Source organism: Myxocyprinus asiaticus, chromosome 31 (assembly GCF_019703515.2).
Source record: "Myxocyprinus asiaticus isolate MX2 ecotype Aquarium Trade chromosome 31, UBuf_Myxa_2, whole genome shotgun sequence".
NCBI lineage: Eukaryota > Metazoa > Chordata > Actinopteri > Cypriniformes > Catostomidae > Myxocyprinus > Myxocyprinus asiaticus.
Window position 1 is genome coordinate 581483 of NC_059374.1, and position 21435 is coordinate 602917.

Consider the following 21435-nt stretch of genomic DNA (forward strand, 5'->3'; position numbering starts at 1 on the left):
CACAGACATTGGACAACAGATAATTGGAAAAGAGTGTTCTGGATCTTAACCACATTGAGCATTTGTGGGATCAGCTAGACTGTAAGGTGCGTGAGAAGTGCCCGACAAGACAGTCACATCTATGGCAAGTGCTACAGGAAGTGTGGGGTGAAATGTCACCTGAGTATCTGGACAAACTGACAGCTAGAATAACAAGAATCTGCAAAGCTGTCATTGCTGCACGTGGAGGATTTTTTGATGAGAACTCTTTGAAGTAGTTTAAGAAGTTCTGAAAATATTTTTCAAATTGTAATAGTAATTTTTCACTTTATTAATGTCCTGACTATACTTTGTGAACAGTTGAATGCCACTCTGGTGAATAAAAGTACCAATTTCTTTCCTTAAGAGCAAAATCTGTACATTATTCCAAACTTTTGGCCGCCAGTGTATGTCTATATTTTTAGAGCCTTCTAAAAATATTTCCAGCATAATGTCAGATTAAACTGTCAGCTTTAACTGCTTTTACTTAGCAGGACCTGTAAATCAGTAAAAAAAATAAAAGATTTAAACATCTGATCAGAAAATTAGAACATGTAAATGAACTTGAAGCAATCTGAAGCTCAGTTAAAACAGGAACTCCAGTCAAATAATTGGGAATTCTGCTCAAAACGTCACATTTGTGCTCTGATTAAAGGCAAGTATAATTGGCAGAAATGGTGTGCAGATTTTTCACACTTTCTCTTTTACTCTCTTTATTAACATGCATTGAAAATGCATCTTTTTCTCTACGTTTTGGCGTTCCGACCACACTGAGACAAAGTTTTTGACAACAAAAACTAAGCTTTTCAAAATGGATAAATTAGAAAACACAGTCTTCGCGTTGTAGTGCAGACGGGGAAGACGGAGATATCTGAAAACGATGAGGTATTTGCTGTTATTTGACGTAGTCATGTGATCCATTCAACGCAAAACTTTAAACTTCTTTCAACACATTGCAAGCACACTGTTGTATAGGATTGATATATATGTTCATTTTGGCATCATGAAGCAGTATTCACAACACATTTCACTTCCATAATGTGTGATGTTTCCTGGTAAATCGGAAAGATTATAACTGCAGGACTTTATTTCCTCAGGATTTGAGTGGCAGAAACATGTGATTCCTGTGATTAATGTTATTTTTCCCAGCCCTACGGCCTTGATTACATCAGCAGAAAGGAAGTTGTTAAAGATGCAGAGAACATTATTACATCTTGATGAAAGATAAAAAAAAAAAAACAAGCATTTTGTATTTATAGTAATCGCCTCCAATAAAACAGTTGTCAAAGTACATGGGGTCAATTTGACAATAATGATCTTTATTGTTTTTTTCTTCAGAGCTGATAGACATGGACTCTAAACGAGTTCCTAAGGAGAAGTTGTGTTGTGTGACGCACTGCAGTAAACACATTCTGACGGCAGTTCAGGGCAGTAAGAAAGCGGCGGCATCGGCAGATGATTTCCTGCCCACTCTGGTTTATATCATCCTGAAGGCCAATCCGCCGCGCTTACACTCCAACATTCAGTACATCACACGCTTCTGCAACCCCAACCGCCTCATGAGCGGAGAGGACGGATATTACTTCACTAACCTGGTGAGAATTCACCCTTCACCATCAACTCTCATCGTGTGCATTATTACCAAACAAATTAGGAAACTTTCAGATTATAAATGTCTGGATATGTGACCTGTATGAATTCCTGCACGTACTGTACATCAGAACATCTCAATTCTGATTATGGCAGCTTGACATACTCTTATTTTACAAACAACACATGAGCACATTGAGCTCATATTGTAAATGAAGTGCCACACCTCACCTGTCAATCAACCACTGCTCTAAACTGAGTTTAAACTTTGCCGGTTACTCAGTCACCTTTTTGCCTATGTATTTTTAATCGCTTTCCACTCTTAATTAATCTACAAACAAATTGAGAAAAACAAAAAGTTTATCCAGTCAGAATTTATTCCTTGATGCTTACAAGCGAAGTGTGACAGCTGTTTCACAAATTGCATGCCCGAAGCAGCACGTGAGTTTGAGCTCCTCCCACCTCAGGCCTTCAGAATTTCCACAGAATCCCTCAACAGTGCAAGTGAATGCGCATCTAATGTCAGATTGTCAGATTCATCAGCCAATCAGATTGATTTATTTGTTCTTGGTGGGTGTGATCTTTAGGCTATGTCCCGGTCGAGGCCTTCTAGCTGGCCTTGAGTGACGCAATCACGCTTTAAGTGATGTAATTTGAAAGTGAAGAGCGCGAGATCTTGCTGACGAGTCCACTGTCTTAACTGCTGGTATCGCCATTGAGAAAGAGATCCTTATGGATTTAAAAACACGAGATGTTCTGCATGACCGTGTGATTGCTTCATTTATTAAACAGGAAAGGAGGACTGATTTACACTTCAAGTAAATTGGTAAGTGCTTTTTGCATTGTTATAGCAACACCAGGAGTTTTCTAAGTGTAAATTAGGCTGCTTGATCAAGTTATGAAAAGTAGTGCTGCATTCCATTCAACTCGGAAAGTCAGATTTTACAACTTCCTGCTAGGAAAAGTGCAATGGAATGCATCTTGAAGTCAGAATTACAACTGGTAGGCTCATGCAGAAATTCTCAACTCCGATTTTGGCGAGATGCAGGGACATGATGTCACACAAACATGTGGACACTCAGGGAGATATACAAAGTAAGTGATAAACATTCACTTTATTAAGTAATATCGATAAATGAGTTCGTTTCCACATTACAGGATATTAAAGCTTGTTTAACAAACACCTGCAGAAACAGGTGTATAAAACCTTACAATCTCTTTTGATAATCGTACACCTGAAGCACAAATGCTAGCAGTGCAGCATTGTTTATAAGTTGGGTTGCTAGGAGACATCTCTAATGAGAGTCAAACCCCTGCTAAGCTAACGGGAGCGTTGCAGTTCCGAATGTCGGTGAATGGAATGCATTTATGGTCGGAGATATCAAGTAGGAATATCCCACATCCAACTTGAATGGAACACAGCATAACCGTGTACCCTGATGAAACGAAATTTATTGCAAGCAACATTTAAATCGCAAATATTGTTTTTTTTTTCCAGGTATTATAGACCTCCTTGATAGATTCATATGAAAAATTATGATTTTTGAATGTCTGTTCGGGAGACGTTCATTTCACAAACAGTCAAATTAGGCTTGCTTGAGCATTAAGTGTCGTTTCAAGTTCTGGCTTTCGTGTGTGGACGTGTTTTTAAAATGTCAGTTGGTATTATTAGTTAGCTGCGACATAATGTATGATGCCCAAAGTCATAGGGTGTCACAAAGTCATTGTGAAACTGTGTTTTGGCAAGTCGTTTAGGACATCTACTTTGTGCATGACATGAGTAATTTTCCAACAATTGTTTACAGACAGATTGTTTCACTTTTATTTGACTATATCACAATTCCAGTGGGTCAGAAGTTTACATACACTAAGTTAACTGTGCCTTTAAGCAGCTTGAAAAATTCCAGAAAATGATGTCAAGCCTTTAGGCAATTAGCCAATTAGCTTCTGATTGGAGGTGTACTGAATTGGAGGTGTACCTGTGGATGTATTTTAAGGCCTACCTTTAAACTCAGTGCCTCTTTGCTTGACATCATGGGAAAATCACAAGAAATCAGCCAAGACCTCAGAAAAAATTTGTGGACCGCCACAAATCTGGTTCATCATACCACTCAGGAAGGAGACGCATTCTGTCTCCTAGAGATGAACGTAGTTTGGTGCGAAAAGACAAAATCAATATCGGAACAACAGCAAAGGACCTTGTGAAGATGCTGGAGGAAACAGGTAGACAAGTATCTATATCCACAGTAAAACGAGTCCTATATCGACATAACCTGAAAGGCTGCTCAGCAAGGAAGAAGCCACTGCTCCAAAACCGCCATAAAAAAGCCAGACTGCAGTTTGCAAGTGCACATGGGGACAAAGATCTTACTTTTTGGAGGAATGTCCTCTGGTCTAATAAAACAAAAATTGAACCGTTTGGCCATAATGACCATCTTTATGTTTGGAGGAAAAAGGGTGAGGCTTGCAAGTCGAAGAACACCATCCCAACCGTGAAGCATGGGGGTGGCAGCATCATGTTGTGGGGGTGCTTTGGTGCAGGAGGGACTGGTGCACTTCACAAAACAGATGGCATCATGAGGAAGGAAAATTATGTGGATATATTGAAGCAACATCTCAAGACATCAGTCAGGAAGTTAAAGCTCGGTCACAAATGGGTCTTCCAAATGGACAATGACCCCAAGCATACCTCCAAAGTTGTGGCAAAATGGCTTAAGGACAACAAAGTCAAGGTATTGGAGTGGACATCACAAAGCCCTGACCTCAGTCCGATAGAAAATATGTGGGCAGAACTGAAAAAGGTCAGAAGTATATATATGTTTCAAAAACAACAGTGTAAATGTCAAATTGACCAGAACTAAAGTTGACCAAATGTGTCTCCATATTTGGGCATTAAAATGTGATTGAAATTTGAAGTGCATAATAATCGTGGTTAGATCAAATAACCACGATCAGACGATCGTTTAATAATTGCAACAGGCATACTTATGACTTTCTTTTTCCTGTGGAACACAAAGATAAATATTTTGATGGAGATATGAGGTGTTTTTGTCCATAGAATGCAAGTCAATGGGGTACAACATTTTTAAGCTCTAAAAAGCACATAAAGGTAGCATAAAACTCCAGTGGTTTAAGCCATGTCTTCTGAAGAGATACGATTGGTTTTGGGTGAGAACAAAGCAAAATATATCTCCTTTTTCACCATAAGTCTTGACATCTCATGATCTACAGTCTCGTGATCACGCTTGATGAAAGAGTACAAATAATGTCATTTGAGTTTGAGACGACATGAGGATGAGTAAATGATGAGAGAATTAAAATTTTGGGGTGAACTATCTTTTTAAGTTATTCAAAAATACTTTAAAATTCAGTTCACACAAAACAATTACTTCACAACACCTCTTTTAATTTCTGAATTTCTGGAGCTTTAAGTCAAAAATGTCAAGTTGTGTAACCGTACTGAGACTGTAAAAAAGAGTCAAAGTCTTAATAAAAACCCAAATCTTTGAAAAAAAGAAATGTTGGCATGAATAGTACACAATAATCTTTTATTAATATAAAAAAAACAGTCAAACAATTATGTTTTAAAATACAGATAATATTTGACAAACTTGTGTCCACCAAATCAAAGTCATGTGGTGAGGCTCATTTTGTTCAGGTAATTTGGTGTAACCCTGAGAAAATGTCTTGATCTTCTTGACTCAAAAATGCATAATATCTGTAAAAACAAATGTACTGTGAAAATATTCTTGAAAACTAACATTAACGATTATGTTATGTACACATGTATGCAATGTGCTATAAAAGTGTTTTACATCCTTTTACTTTACGACATTTTTAGGCCTCGTCCACACTAATGTTTTGTTTGAAAATGCATCTTTTTCTCTTCGTTTCGGCGTTCCGTCCACACTGAGACAACGTTTTTGACAGCAAAAACTGAGCTTTTCGAAGTGGATAAATTAGAAAATGCCGTCTTCGCGTTGTAGTGTAGACGGGGAAGACGGAGATACACTATATTGCCAAAAGTATTCGCTCACCCATCCAAATAATTGAATTCAGGTGTTCCAATCACTTCCATGGCCACAGGTGTATAAAATGAAGCACCTAGGCATGCAGACTGCTTCTACAAACATTTGTGAAAGAATGGGCCGCTCTCAGGAGCTCAGTGAATTCCAGCGTGGTACTGTGATAGGATGCCACCTGTGCAACAAGTCCAGTCGTGAAATTTCCTCGCTACTAAATATTCCACAGTCAACTGTCAGTGGTATTATAACAAAGTGGAAGTGATTGGGAATGACAGCAACTCAGCCACGAAGTGGTAGGCCATGTAAAATGACAGCGGGTCAGCGGATGCTGAGGCGCATAGTGCGCAGAGGTCGCCAACTTTCTGCAGAGTCAATCGCTACAGACCTCCAAAGTTCATGTGGCCTTCAGAGTAGCTCAAGAACAGTGCGTAGAGAGCTTCATGGAATGGGTTTCCATGGCCGAGCAGCTGCATCCAAGCCATACATCACCAAGTGCAATGCAAAGCGTCGGATGCAGTGGTGTAAAGCACGCCGCCACTGGACTCTAGAGCAGTGGAGATGCGTTCTCTGGAGTGACGAATCAGGCTTCTCCATCTGGCAATCTGATGGACGAGTCTGGGTTTGGCGGTTGCCAGGAGAACGGTACTTGTCTGACTGCATTGTGCCAGCTGTGAAGTTTGGTGGAGGGGGGATTATGGTGTGGGGTTGTTTTTCAGGAGCTGGGCTTGGCCCCTTAGTTCCAGTGAAAGGAACTCTGAATGCTTCAGCATACCAAGAGATTTTGGACAATTCCATGCTCCCAACTTTGTGGGAACAGTTTGGGGATGGCCCCTTCCTGTTCCAACATGACTGCGCACCAGTGCACAAAGCAAGGTCCATAAAGACATGGATGAGCGAGTTTGGTGTGGAAGAACTTGACTGGCCTGCACAGAGTCCTGACCTCAACCCGATAGAGCACCTTTGGGATGAATTAGAGCGAAGACTGCGAGCCAGGCCTTCTCGTCCAACATCAGTGTCTGACCTCACAAATGTGCTTCTGGAAGAATGGTCAAAAATTCCCATAAACACACTCCTAAACCTTGTGGAAAGCCTTCCCAGAAGAGTTGAAGCTGTTATAGCTGCAAAGGGTGGGCCAACATCATATTAAACACTATGGATTAAGAATGGGATGTCACTTAAGTTCATATGCGTCTAAAGGCAGATGAGCAAATACTTTTGGCAATATAGTGTATCTGAAAACGATGAGGTATTTGATGTCATGTGATGCAGTCATGTGATCCATTCAACCAAAACAGTAAAGTCGTGGCCCGTGTTGTGGTGTCGTTATTGTTCCTGTTATTCACTTTGAGAGCGTTATTAAAGATAAATGTTACTTTGTACAACCTTCACATTGCATTCCTTGATAGGCGATGCAAAGTTTACTCTAAATTGCTTTGAAACACGAGGACAGTTGTGTTTTAGCCAGTACATGGAATGATGATTTTTCACATGTGCAGTAAGGGGATGTCATGGAAACTCTAAATACTGACCCAAGTAAACCTAACTCCCAAAATTACCTGACTAACCTGCTGGTCTCTTAGTTTCCCAGCCCGCTGGTACCATTTCTTCAGCGCATTATAACTCAAGAGTCCACTGAGAGGTTGGCAGCGTCCTGCCCACACACAGTACTCACTCATACTATTACATGGTCTCTCCTGATACTTGTTCACTTTATTCTGATTGGATATAAGTTAGTTAGAATTAGCTAATCATCTTGGCAAGATATCAACATTATGAAATATAGTTATTAAAAGAGAGTATGATGAAAATTCCAGTCATTGTTAGCTGCATATTCCAGTACATAGAGTTCAACAATGTCAGGTTCACATTTTCAGTTCCCCTTAAAATATTCCACGTGCACTGACCGTTCATTTGCTCCCCTTCTCAACTACCTTTCATATTTAGCCCCAAATTTGCAATCACAGGGATGTAAGAGTTTTCGTACGTTTCATTGTGGATGAGCAACTTTTGGAAAACATTTGATAAAGGCAGTGTGGACGGAGAGAGTGCTTCGAAAAGCAAAACACCGTTTCAAAAGTATCCGGATTCATTTGGACAAAGCCTTAAAGTCATTAAATCAGTTTTTGTGTAGAAAATGCTATAAATGTTTTTCATAAAATTATGAAAACAAATTGACACGTGATTTAAACTACATTTTTTTAGATATTTCTCATATTGCTGTTTCACCTCGGACCACCTTATTTGTCAGTGACCCAAATTAACCTAAATTGGATTTTCTTAAAAAAAGAAAAGAAGACATACGTTTAATGATCTGTTAAGTATTATAGATAGTAATAATGTTTTTTTTTTTAATTTATTTTTTTATGTTTTAATAGGGATGTCAAAATTAACACATCAACTCATGTGATTAATTACATTTGTTTAATGTTGTTATTTTTTTAAACACAACATTTCATTCTGTTCAGTGTCATTTCTAAAAACTGATCAGAGCACTCAGCGCATGTATCACACACACACACACACACACACACACACACACACACACACACACACACACACACACACAGTCTCTCTTTATGGCTTATTTATAAATGTCAGTTTGATTGACAGCCTTAGTTCTTAATGAAAGTTATTATTATGAGTTTCTTAGAAAATCAAACTTTTGTTTGTCTGTCTGTCTCTCTGTCATTCTGTATAACTTTCAAACTTCTAGTATTTTTAAGATGTTCTAAGCTTTTTTTAAGGTAAACGTCTTCTAGTTGATCTTTTACAAGTTAAAGTTCTGAATGACAGTGATGTGTCCATTGAAAACTGTGTTGTTCTGCAGAAGCTTCTAGACTGATGTGTGTGTGTTGGATGTTGTTGCTCTGTTGCAGTGTTGTGCTGTGGCCTTCATCGAGAAGCTGGACGCGCAGTCTCTGAATCTCAGTCCAGAAGACTTTGAGCGCTACATGTCTGGTGCGGGGTCACCTGAGACAGCGTTGGGCCCCGGGGCCACTTCTTCCACCCACTCCTCACAGAATTGTTCATCTGTCCCTCAGAGGTCAGGACGAGAGCGAGCGCTGGAGTCTGACCTCATCGAGTGGAGAGACGGTCATGAACACTCTGTGTTGGGTCTTCTGGACAGAGCAGCTGCTCACACAAACACCTCCAGCAGCTTCTCCATTGACTCAGAGAACATTGGTGGAGATCAGCTGCCTCCTCCACTACAGCCACAGAAGTTCACCGGATAGATCTCGTCTTCACTCAACAATTCTGCTTTCTGCAGGTGATTCTGGGTCATGATGCTCTCAATTCAAACAAGGTTTTTTTTTTATCTATAGAGCTGCAACAATGACTAAAGTATTTGAATCTGAAATTTGTGCCATCTTGTGCCGCACAGGTCTGTTTGGTCACCGCCTCTGACCTAGTTTCTTTACAATCTGAATTTCTGAGATCTGAATGTGAGAGACTTGTATTTTGAGTTCTGAATTTCTTCTTAAACTGTAATTATATAAAATGAATTTTTACAGCTCATTCCACCTCTAAAAGAAAACAAAAACTGCTCTTTAATAAAACAAATTGATAAAACGCACTTTAAAAAATCTTTCGTTTTGTTAAATGTCATATGTAATGTTCAAATGAACGCATTTCAGATGAGATAAGTCATTGTTGTAGTTTCATATTAATGGTCATCACCTCTCGGTCTAACTTAGACAACTTATCCGCCTGTTTTTAATGAAGTTTGTAATAAAGGTGTGTCAGGAGATCGTTCATGTGATCAGAAAGAATATAAGGGTGAATCTCACAAAACCTGTCAAGAATATATCTAGCTCATATTTTACCTTAAAATCAAAAGAAGGAAAGAAAATTAAGCCTGTTTTTAGGACCATTAAGATAAAGTTGTAACATATTAACACATTTTCCAAATTCCATTACTCTAATAAATTTGTATAAATATACAGTACTGTGCAAAAGTTTTAGGTACATAAGAAGTTTCACAAAAACATTTGTCTTAAGATGGTTATTTATATCTTCAGCTTTAGTGTGTCGATAGGAAATATAAATGTTAGACTCCCAAACATTACTTTTGCAAATAGAAAAGATTAGAATAGAAGAACAGGGAGCCCTGCAACAGATGTCATTGCCCCCACAGACCCCCTACTGAACATCGTGTCAGTCTGAGATTACATAAAGAGACAGAAGCAATTGAGACACTAAATAGATAGAAGAACAGGGAGCCCTGCAACAGATGTCACGGCCCCCACAGACCCCCCACTGAACATCGTGTCAGTCTGAGATTACATAAAGAGACAGAAGCAATTGAGACAGACTAAATAGATAGAAGAACTGTGGTGAATTCTCCAAGAATCTTAGAACATCCTATCTGCCAACAACCTAGAAAAACTGTGTCCAGGTGTACCTAGGAGAATTGGGGCTGTTTTAAAGGCAAAGGTGGCCACACCAAATATTGATTTAGCTTTTTTATGTTTACTGGACTTTGAATGACATTAAGTGATAAATGAAAACTATTTATGGCATTATTTTTGAAGACATCCTCACTATGCAACATTTTTCACAAGTGCCTAAAACTTTTGCACAGTACTGTATATGTAAAATATCTGGACACATTACAGTAATAAGACTTTGGGTGGGAAATACTGTATGTTTGTCATGAAAATAATGTCACAAAACAAAACATTGAAATTATCCTAAATATAGGCTTAAGTTTCTTTTAAAAATAGTATAATTTCTTATTTTTTCTTTGGAATTTGGGGTGAAATATGACCTAGACATGTTTTCGTGAGATTCGTCCATTTTATATAGTCTATTTCTCTTGATTTTCTGTTTCTAATTTATTTTTGTAACTGGACAATAAGAGTGTGCTACATGCTGGTTATTGCTGGTTATCATAAATATCATTTTTCTTTTGCATTTTGTGTTTTCTGCTTTAAGCAAGTCGCTGGAATACATAATTTATTGGAACATATAAATTATTAAGAGTATATATGGGAGTTGCATCTCCCATGAGTCAATAATAGTGTACTGACATTAATGGTAATTTGAATTGAAAACATGGATGTTGAATACAGATAACTGATGTGGCAGTGTAGTTTTATTTTGGTTATTGTTAAAGCATTTATGAAAGCATGCGGACATGAAGTGTAATGAAACAGTCCCTGCTGTGCTTTAACAGATAACTGTTTAATAGCAAGTGTATTTAATGAAGAAGAAGTCTAAAATATTTATTTAGTGTTTAACTTACAAAAAATACTGTTACAGTGTGAAATGATTCAGTTTTAATAAAAAGTAAAGAGTTATTTATTTTAAACATGCTTTTTTCTTTTTCTTGTATGCAAAATCTTACAACTATTACTTTTGCATTAAAGTTACAATTTTGTTGTTGTATGTAAATTTCGTCATGGGCCGTTTGTGACTGTCATTTAGTTATCCAAGTAATCCTGGTATGAAGCCATAAATGCAATTTAAAAAATGAGAAATAAAATAATCGTATGAAAGAATAGAAATTCTTTATTAATTCTCTAAAAACATTTGCAAATATGATCTCTCCTTTTTACTTTGAATGCATTGTTCTTTTATCAGTCTTTTTCCATTCATATCAGGTTTTTAACTCATAAGTGCTGGAAAAATGAAGGAGTGTTTGTGTTAATATTGGAAGCATGATATAATGTCAGTTTAATTGGAATAGAGCTTTTCACAAAATGCATCATTTCGAAGCAGCTTAATGTTTTTAAGCCCCCGGTGAACAAGCCAAAGGCGACTGTGGCAAGGATAAACTCCAAGATATTAGTCTTGGCAGTCTGGACAGTCCTCTGGATTCTGCTCTTCTTTGTGTTCACTATGACCTGCTCCTTTCCTTGGGACTCTTCTGCTTCTGGATGTAAGCGCTGCATTCAGACTAGAACAGCGTGTTTCTCCACTGAAAAATACAGAAGTGATATGATAGGTGTGAGTGAGAAACAGATCAATATTTAAGTCCTTTTTTACCATAAATTCTCCCTGCCCAGTAGGTGGCGATATGCATGAAGAATGCGAATCGAGAAATACAAAAGAAAAATATGAAAGTGGAGAATTATAGTAAAAAAGGACTTATATTTGATCTGTTTCTAACCCACACCTACAGTATCATATCTCTTCTGAAGATTAAACCACTGGAGTCCTATGGATTATTTTATGCTGTCTTTATGTGATTTATTGAGCTTCAAAATTTTGGTACCCATTCACTTGCATTTTATGGCTTTATTCTAAAAATCTTGATTTGTGTTCTGCAAAGGAAAGAAAGACATACGCATCTGGGGTGGCATGAGGACGAGTAAATGATGAGAGAACTTTATTTTTGGGTGAACTGTCCCTTTAAACATATGTGTGTAGACATGGTCTCTGCTTTTGTTCTCTAAGACACAGTTCTACACTGCTTCTTATCCTACTTCATTGATAGGAAGCAGTTTTTTACCTGTCAAGTCCTTCATGTCTCGTGTTAAGCTTGGTGTCCCCCAAGGCTCAGTTTTAGGCCCTCTCCTCTTTTGTAGTTGTTATGCTTCTGGTGGGATATCATAGACATCATTTCAGTTTCAGTTGCACTGCTGAAGACCCCCAACATTTTCTCAAGCTTAATTCAGAAAAAAGAAATCAGGTTTTATTAGTTTGTTCTAAAGCTTTAATTTCTAGACAGTCCAACATTATGGTAGATTATCAAGCCCTTGCATACTTCATTAATATGTTATATGCCATACTTTATACACTTTATTGGTTACCAGTTACGTACTACATATTAGATCCTTTTTCAACTTTCAAATCACTTCATAATTTTGCTCCCTAGTACTCATCTAAGTTCCACCCTTCAGTCTAAATTTAGAGAGGGGAAGTAAAAGGAGGTTTTTGTTCCCGTTTGAGGATATGAAGGCACAGAACATCAGAACACAGCAGAAAAACCATGGAGCTGATACACTACTGCTTAATCGGTGAGTAAATCTCATCCATGGTTAATACACCTTTGATTTGTCACTTTGTAAGGTTGGTATTTATACTGGATAAAAATACACTTTGATGTTTTAAGTAAATATTCTATAGCATGAATGTACATTCAGTGACTAGATTAAAGGAATAAGTCACTCTTGTATTTAAAAAGATTGATTTAAATAATGTGAATTTAAAAGGGGTCAGGTTTTATTGGGTCATGTTTATTGTTTGCAATATCCAAATAGGAAAAAAAAAAAAAAATAATTAAAAGTACAAATAAATGTAATTGTTTCGTGAAGCAGTTATTGAAGTTTGCTATTACAGTTGTTGTTGTGATATACACAGTGTTGTGAGGGTTACTTTTGAAATGTATTCCACTACAGATTACAGAATACTTGCTGTAAAATGTAATTTGTAACGTATTCCGTTAGATTACTCAAGATCAGTAATGTATTCTAAATACTTTGGATTACTTCTTCAGCACTGGTTGATTTTTTCACTTAGCGTAAAGCTGTCAATTTACACAAGGTTTATTTCTATTTCTTCTGCTCCAAACTTACTTCAAACTTACTTCTCTGTCTGCTCGTATGAATGTAACACATCATAAGAAAGTGTTTCACCGCTGTTCAAATGCACTTTGGATCGCATCATTTATATGTATAAAAGTTTTCCATCTGAAAGGACTAAATATTAAATGAAACAAATGACAATAAAATGCAAAGTAATCTCTTCAGTAATCTAAATACTTCTTGAATGTAACTGTATTCTAATTACCAATGATTTAAATTGTAACTGTAGTGGAATACAGTTACTTATATTTTGTATTTTAAGTGCGTAATCCCGTTACATGTATTCCGTTACTCCCCAACCCTGCAGATAGATAGATATTTTTCTTTTCCAAGCTAATTTGTTTAATTTTGCTTTTCTGTTTCAGCACTTGTAACTCTGGCAAATGCACAATTTGAAGGTATACCACAGAGCTAAACTGCTTTGTGAAATGATTTTCTCACCAAGAATGTATTAATAACATTAGAGAAAAAGGAATAAACAGCTGAGTTTTTATGAAAACTCTTTTGTAGCGTATACTGTGTGTCTAAGTAAAGGCTCAATTATTACACCATGATGTTAATTTTAGGAAAAACAGAACTTCCTTTTTCACATGAAATCAAACTCTCAACTTTTAAAATGGTCTCTTTAAATTAAAATTTTTAAAACATTTAAAATGTGTTTTGATGCAAAAAACTAATTCCACCCTCGCTCAGAGCCCACAGCAGCCCCAGTGCTGGCCAACATCACACTGAGTAAAGGTGATATCCAGGTGTTCTCAGGTGAAGATCTGATGACCACCTGCAGCGTGCCTGAAGACCGCTCATCCTCCTGGAGATACAAGTGGTTTCGGGATGGAGCTGAAATAGGTTTGGATGGTTTCCGAGAGATTCGTATTGAGCTCAGTGGAGAATACAGCTGTCAGGCAGAGAAGGACACAGAGAAACGGCCATTTGTTTTGAGAACTCTTCCCAGCCTTCCCCTCAACCTGCGTGTGGATCGTAAGATTTTCAACTCGTTTATACAAATACATTTAACTTTGATGTTTTGTAATAGTGTTTTCTCTGAATGTAGTACAGTTACAGTACATGTACATCGTCATACCTTCAATATCATTATATCAGCTAAGAAATATCTCTTATTTCAATTCAAACAAGAATGAAACATTTATATAACAAAATGTTGTTTTTTAAAGTAATAGTTTCCCAAAAATGAAATCTTGTCACTTATTCACCCTTTTAACAAAGACAGCTGCAGTGGAGGGGAATATGAAAAATTGTCTGGCTTCAAAAGACTTGAAATATAGTGGACAACTTTGATAGTTTTATGGTGCATATTTTGTCTGTTTTGGACAGCCCTTGTGTCACTGTATGATTTCATTGTATGTAAAAGAGCAGCATAAATATTCTGAGAAACACCTCTTTTTGTGTTCTGCATAAAAAAGAAAGTCATATGGGTTTGGAATGACATAAGGATAATTAAATAATTACAGAGACACAGAGGCTATGTCCACATTAATCTGGATACATTTGAAAATGGTGTTTTCATTTTCGAAATGCTCTCTGTCCACACTGCCTTTTTCAAGCGTTTTCCACAAGTTGCTTATCCACACTAAAATGTACCGAGAGTTCATGGCAAATTCACCACAGCTTTGCAGCGAATTTACGGCAAATTGTCCATTGTTTCCAAAGGTTTGCCGGAGGTTCATCACTACCGGTGATGAGCTGCAAACTTCTGGCAAACAATTGTGGCAAATCAAAAACTCATTTGCATGTGAAAGTAACAAGTGGCAAGTTTGCAGCTAGTTTAGATTTTTTGTACCGCGCATGAAAAAAATCGGCATTCCTTACACGAGCTGAAATGCAGTTGTCCTCGTGTTTCGTCACCGGACAGCAATTTAGAGTAAACTTTGCATCGCCTTTGTACAACCTTCACATTGCATTCCTTCAAAGTATCATTTATCTTTAAAAGTATCATTGTTTTCAGATACACTACAAGGCAAAGACCACTTGGGAGAGCGTTTTCAAAGCTCAGTATTTGCTCATCAACATGTTAAACAAAAACGTATTAGTGTGGACGTGGCCTGAGCTGGAGCACATTCATTACACACAGCAGGGCACAGCAGCACACTTCACATCTAATGTACTTATAAACTTGTTAAATGGTCCATTCTCTTTCTCTTGCAGGTGGATGGGTGCTTTTACAGACACCAGCTACACCTGCAATTATTGACGATACAGTGATACTGATGTGTCGCATTAGAAACAATCCCGTGGCAAGAGAGGTTTGCTTCTATAAGGATGCGTCTGAGATTCAGTGTCACAAAAGTAAACTGTTGATTCTGACTAATGTAATGCTTGAAGATGGAGGTATTTACTGGTGCAGGGCATCATGGATGCAGGGTAATGAATTACACTCGGCTCAGTCTGTTCCCACTCCTGTGACTGTACTAGGTAAGACCTGGACACTGTGGAATATTGTGAAAATAACTGATCCTTTGCTAAGCCTCACCAACTTTGGTTTCTGTTGCTCAGTTATCAAGATCACAGAACATCTTTCGATTCTTATGATTTTCTGAAAAATCAATGTGGGATGGCCTGAAACGTGTCACTGCAAAAAAAAATTATGTAATTGTTATATTTAGTGGCAGACTGACATATCACCAAAGCTGATAAATTGGCCAATATTTTTTAGTTTTAAGTTGGACTGGGTAATGCTATTTATTCATTTGAATGATCTTGATATCGATTATTAAATTCTAAGACTGATCTTTTACTCTATGCGCAACCCTCCACTACAATGAGAGGAAATCACTCGCATTTGCAACCAAATTTCACGCTTTGCGACTAAAAATGTCTGTATTTGGCAACTGGCTGGTAAATGTGTAGATGTCACTCAGCAGTGATTGAGTAGTTTATTGGCGAAGAAGTTCAGCAGTGAGATCCTTTCACTGCGTGTTGAGAGTAAAAGTTGTTCTATGTAATGTGTGTCCAAGACGAGATCCACTCAATCCATTTGTCATTGAAAAATATCTCTTTTAATATCCTTTCTGTTCTTTATAGTCAGTTGTTGATTTAAAACAACAAAAAATAAACATTTAATTCTAATCACTTATAGCATGGATGAGATAAAGCCATTCGAGTCCTCTCCCGTTAACATGCACTCATCTACAGATGTTCTTTATAGAAATGCAGGTATTTAGCACGTGTTCAACAAACCAATGTAAATACTCGTAAATAGTACAAATTATGCATGTAACCAATAAACATCTAATATAATATATGCAATATAATATGATATTTATTGACTGAATACATGGATATGTTCATTTTTAAAAAGCTAAAATGTGACCAAAATGATGAAAAGTTCAAATATCAAAAGTAATTTAATGTCCCCTGTATAATTAACAGCATAGTTGGAAGTAATGTTTTTAATACAGTTTGCAAACAAAATTTACATTATAACTTAAATATATCTACTGTATACGAATCGAAATCGAAATCTGAATCAAATCGAGAGCTTGTGAATCTGCATTGAATCAGGAAATCTGTATCAGTACCCAGCCCTATTTTTAAGTTATTAGCATCGGCCGAAAAAATGTAGTGTTTGACCAGTTCGTTTTGCAAACTACAATGGCGCTAAGCATCGCCTGCTTGTGTGTGAAAGAGAAACCGGAGACATGTAAATGACCAATCACAGACTGTTTTGTTGTTATGTGCCATTGTGTTAGCACAATAATATACCGGCATGCAACAATGTCTCATTTAAACCGTAGTGTAGTAATCAATCTCAGCAGATGGTCTAATGATAAAAGGCAAAAAGTATTAAAACTTATATAATTTACTCTCTTCAAATATGTAGATTGTGAAATAAATATTCAGACCTCACAAACAAATTCTTCTTGTAAAGCATGTATTCCCGTGAAGCACGTATTACATCAGTTCCTCTGACTCATGAATATTATTAAGGCAAACACTTATCACAGTCAACTAAAAGGGAAAAGCCTCATTTGATTTGCTATTTCAATTGATAACACTAGTGTAAATTAAACCGTTCCTAACGTCTCTACAACATAACTTCATAACTTCATTCCTCCAAACACACAGAACTTACACTGATCATCCCCAACATTAAAACCACTGACAGGTGAAGTGAATAACATTGATTATCTCATTACAATGGCACCTGTCAAGGGGTGAGATATATTAGACAGCAAGTGAACAGTTAGTTCTTGAATTTCATGTGTTGAAAGCAGGAAAAATGAGCCAGCGTAAGGATCTGAGCGACTTTGACAAGGGCCAAATTGTGATGGCTAGACGACTGAGTCAGAGTATCTCTAAAACGGCAGGTCTTGTGGGGTGTTCCCTTTATGCAGTGGTTAGTTGCTACCAAAAGTGGTCCAAGGAAGGACAACCGGTGAACCGGCGACAGGGTCATGGGTGCCCAAGGCTCATTGATGCGAGTGGGGATTGAAGGCTAGCCCGTCTGGTCTGATCCCACAGAAAAGCTACTGTAGCACAAATTGTTGAAAAACTTTAATGCTGGTCATGATAGAAAGGTGTCAGGACACACAGTGCATCGCAGCTTGCTGCATATGGGGCTGCATAGCTGCAGACCAGTCAGAGTGCCCATGCTGACCCCTGTCCACCACCAAAAGCACCTACAATGGGCACATGAGCGTCAGAACTGGACAATGGAGCAATGGAAGAAGGTGGCCTGGTCTGATGAATCACATTTTCTTTTAGATCATGTGGATGGCGGGGTGGGTGTGCGTTGTTTACCTGAGGAAGAGATGGCAGCAGGATGCACCATGGGAAGAAGGCAGGCTGGCGGAGCGAGTGTGATGCTCTGGACAATGTTCTGCTGGGAAACCTTTGTATCCTGGCATTCATGTGAATGTTACTTTGACACGTACCACCTACCTAAAGATTGTTGCAGACCACGTACACCCCTTCATGGCAGCGGTATTCCCTGATGGCAGTGGCCTCTTTCAGCAGGATAATGCGCCCTGCCACACTGTACACATTGTTCAGGAATGGTTTGAGGAACATGACAAAGAGTTCAAGATGTTGACTTGGCCTCCAAATTCCCCAGATCTCAATCCAATTGAGCATCTATGGGATGTGCTGGACCAACAAGTCTGATCCATAGAGGCCCCACCTCGCAACTTACAGGACTTGAAGGATCTGCTGCTAACGTCTTGGTGCCAGATACCACAGGACACCTTCAGAGGTCTTGTAGAGTCCTTGCCTCGACAGGTCAGAGCTGTTTTGGCAGCACGAGGGGGACCTGCACGATATTAGGCAGGTGGATTTAATGTTGTGGCTGATCGGTGTATAATAGACTTGCATTTGAAAAGAGCAAAAGCTTGTTTAAATACATGACAGATGGCAACAATTGCTAAGGTAGGATTGGTCTGTAACATTTTAAGACGGAGTTTAGCAAAGGGTCAGTTTAGGTTAACTGGCAGCACAAAAAGGCTGTGTCAATTTACACTGCCACGGTGCAACATTAACCATGTATCAAATGTTCCAGATAAGTTGAATACACCACAGTTGGCGATTGTTTCTGGTCAGATCGTTCTTGGGCAGGAAGTGCATTTAAGATGTAACACCCAGCTGAACGTTAAAGGGGAAGGCCTTCATATTGAATACTACTACATGAAAAACAACAGCTGGCTGGCACCTTCCTCCTCCTCCAATACATACACCATCAGAAATGTACAACACCAGGATGCAGGGACATACACCTGCAAAGCCAAAGTAAGAATTCTGGATGTGGAGAGGTGGAGCAACAGTCTGGAACTGAAGGTCCATTAACCTGCGCTCCGAGTGGACCTGATGACGTAAGAGCCTCACATACTGAATTAGCACTGTGTTTCAAACCCTAGTGAGCTGCCTAGCTGTTGTCTTCTAAGGCATTGTCCTTAGTGATATGAAACCTTACAAGTGACTGATGTGGAACACTTTTCAGCAACTTACAAATAGCGCTGCTCACGTGATGCACACAGTCAGCACACCTCATGACTGATTCCAATAGAGAATGAAGTTAACATGTTGCTAATCTAACAATGTGATACTCTGCCATTTTAATTTAATTTTTTTAATGAGCTTGTCGCAATGCATTCTTTTTGGAATTTAAGTATATGCGAAGCTGTCCTACAATTAGGCCAAAAGATAATGTAATAGTATAATTTTGCTGCCCTCCTTTTGAAACAGCTTTTGAAAGTATGCCTATGTTGCCTTAAAATGCTGTCTAGGTAGGCAGCTCAATAGGTTTTGAAAAAGAGCTTATGACTGGTACATGTGATACACTCGCTGTTCAACACTTCTTGTCTGTCTTTGTGTTCAGAAAAGCATAATTTACCTGAAGAAATCCTTTGACACCATCAGCCAAGCTCCTGAGGAAGACGGAATAAAGGAAGATGTAGAACAGAATGTCATGTTCCTTGCAGACGTTGTAAATTTTCACCTTGTCACAAGAAAATTGGAGCCTCAGTCAAACTGATATTACTTGCTTGATTTTATTACAAGTGCTCAGAAACCCAACAACCTAAAGCCTACAATGTGATATGTGTTTCATACAGTATTACAGTACGTTATACAGTTGCAATTGAATTATTCAACAATATAAAAAAAAAGGATTTTTTAAAAATACACCGTCATAATTATTCAACCCCTATTACATGCAGCTGTTTCTTAAATATGTAAAGCTACACAAGTAATTGTTTTAAAACAAAATTAAGTCATCAATCTGCAATGGCACTTATTTAAGTTTTCAAATGTAAGTTTAATGTTGTAAGCAAAAAAGTATTTCTATGTAAAAAATGCAATTAAAAATAAGATGTCTCAAAAGCTAATAGAGGAGATTATTTCATTACACAAGAAAGGTCATGGCTAAAAGTACATTTCCAAGGCATTTCAATTTCCAATAGACAAAGTTGGCAGCACCATTCATACATTTTTTAAATGTTGTACAACAGCAACCTTCTTGGGGTGTGGAAGAAAGCAAAACTTCACCAAGGGAAATGTTGACCCCAGTTGACTGAATATTCAAGAAGTAATTAGGAAAGACCTGTGGAGCCCTGGAAGAAGGTTTTATAGACTTATGACACTAAACTGAAAATGAGTTTTAGACCCATGGGTCAGCAGTACGTCTGGAGTAAGATGACAAGGTGATGACAAGAATGACACCATCACAGTCAAGCATGGAGGTGGGTCAGTCCTGTTATGGGGGTGTTTTGTGACTGCAGGAAATGGCTATCCTGACTATGTGACTGACACCATGGATTCTTTCAGGTATCAGGCCATTTTGGCATGAAAAATGTGATGCCTTCAGTGTGTAAATTGAAGCTCGGTGATTACTGGGCTTTCCAGCAAGACAATAACACCAAGGATACATCCAAGTTGTCCAAAATCTTGTTCAGAGATAGGTCGTGGAATGTCCTTAAATGGCTCTTTCAGTCCATCATTAAAATCCCATTGCAAACCTTTGTTGGGATTTCAAGGAAGCAGTGGCAGCACAGAAACCAAAGAATGTCAATGAGCTGGAAGCTTTTGCTCATGAGAAATGTGTAGAAATTATAATAGAGATGTGTCCAAAGCCTGAGAACACTTACCTGAAATATTTATTTGATGTTATTAAGGGTAAAGGATGCTCCACAAATGATTGACTTTGGGGGTTGAATATTTTTGACATGACATTTATGGACAGAATTAGTTATTTTTTATTTTAAAATTTGGGTAAACTGAACTCTTTGATCTCAAACTCACTCAAATGTGTATTAAAAACTTACTTTGACTGTTTACTGAGGTTTTGGTTGATGTGTTTTAATTCACATCACCAGAATGTATTGCTGGTCAGGGGGTTGAATAATTTTGATTGCAACTGTATATGATTTGATATTACATGGTTTATATGTATACTCTGTTGACCCTACAATTCAGATCATTTACTCTCTCATTTGTGTTGTCAAAATGCCTGATGTATGAACATAAAATAAAGACTATTCCAAAAGACAAAGTTTTTGAAAGAAGACCATTCATTTATTGAAATCAATTATTTCCTCATCGTTACATTTGAATATGTACAGAATATCCAAAAAGGGTATGCAAAAAGAGCTGCACAGGGCTCTTAAGCACAAAATATGCAAAACATCAAAGGATGTGACCAAATATTCAAGACTGGGAGGGGCCAAAGAGAAGAAGAATTTATTGACAAACTCTTACTGTTGGGCCACCGGAGTATCACCATTCAAGGTATGTACTTACGCTGTCTGTGTTGCCTAAAATAATAC

At 37.9% G+C, this 21435-nt stretch overlaps 2 protein-coding genes across 6 annotated transcripts in view; both read left to right on the forward strand.

Moving 5' to 3' along the window:
• The window catches only part of rabgef1l (RAB guanine nucleotide exchange factor (GEF) 1, like), a 28987-nt gene extending 17751 nt beyond the window's left edge, over positions 1–11236 (forward strand). For 3 of the 5 annotated variants that reach the window (XM_051665197.1, XM_051665199.1, XM_051665200.1), the window contains 2 exons: positions 1357–1613; positions 8510–11236. In XM_051665197.1, the coding sequence (XP_051521157.1) occupies positions 1357–1613; positions 8510–8866 (614 nt within the window). In that variant the 3' untranslated portion in view covers positions 8867–11236. The remainder of the gene's footprint in view (positions 1–1356; positions 1614–8509) is intronic. The other 2 variants (XM_051665196.1, XM_051665195.1) reach the window with 1 other exon arrangement.
• A 1291-nt stretch (positions 11237–12527) lies between these two features.
• LOC127421959 (high affinity immunoglobulin gamma Fc receptor I-like) lies at positions 12528–21161 on the forward strand. The gene is made up of 6 exons (XM_051665217.1): positions 12528–12595; positions 13528–13560; positions 13856–14140; positions 15326–15592; positions 18675–18984; positions 19491–21161. The coding sequence occupies exons 1-5, from the start codon at positions 12568–12570 to the stop codon at positions 18956–18958; spliced, it is 897 nt and encodes a 298-aa protein (XP_051521177.1). The 5' UTR covers positions 12528–12567; the 3' UTR covers positions 18959–18984; positions 19491–21161.
• Positions 21162–21435: the final 274 nt, after the last annotated feature.

Coding starts and splice junctions, on each gene's coding strand:
- LOC127421959 (XM_051665217.1), top strand. CDS start 12,568: ATGGAGCTGATACACTACTGCTTAATCG. Junction 13,561..13,855: donor GGCAAATGCACAATTTGAAG/GTATACCACAGA, acceptor ACCCTCGCTCAG/AGCCCACAGCAGCCCCAGTG. Junction 15,593..18,674: donor CACTCCTGTGACTGTACTAG/GTAAGACCTGGA, acceptor CAAATGTTCCAG/ATAAGTTGAATACACCACAG.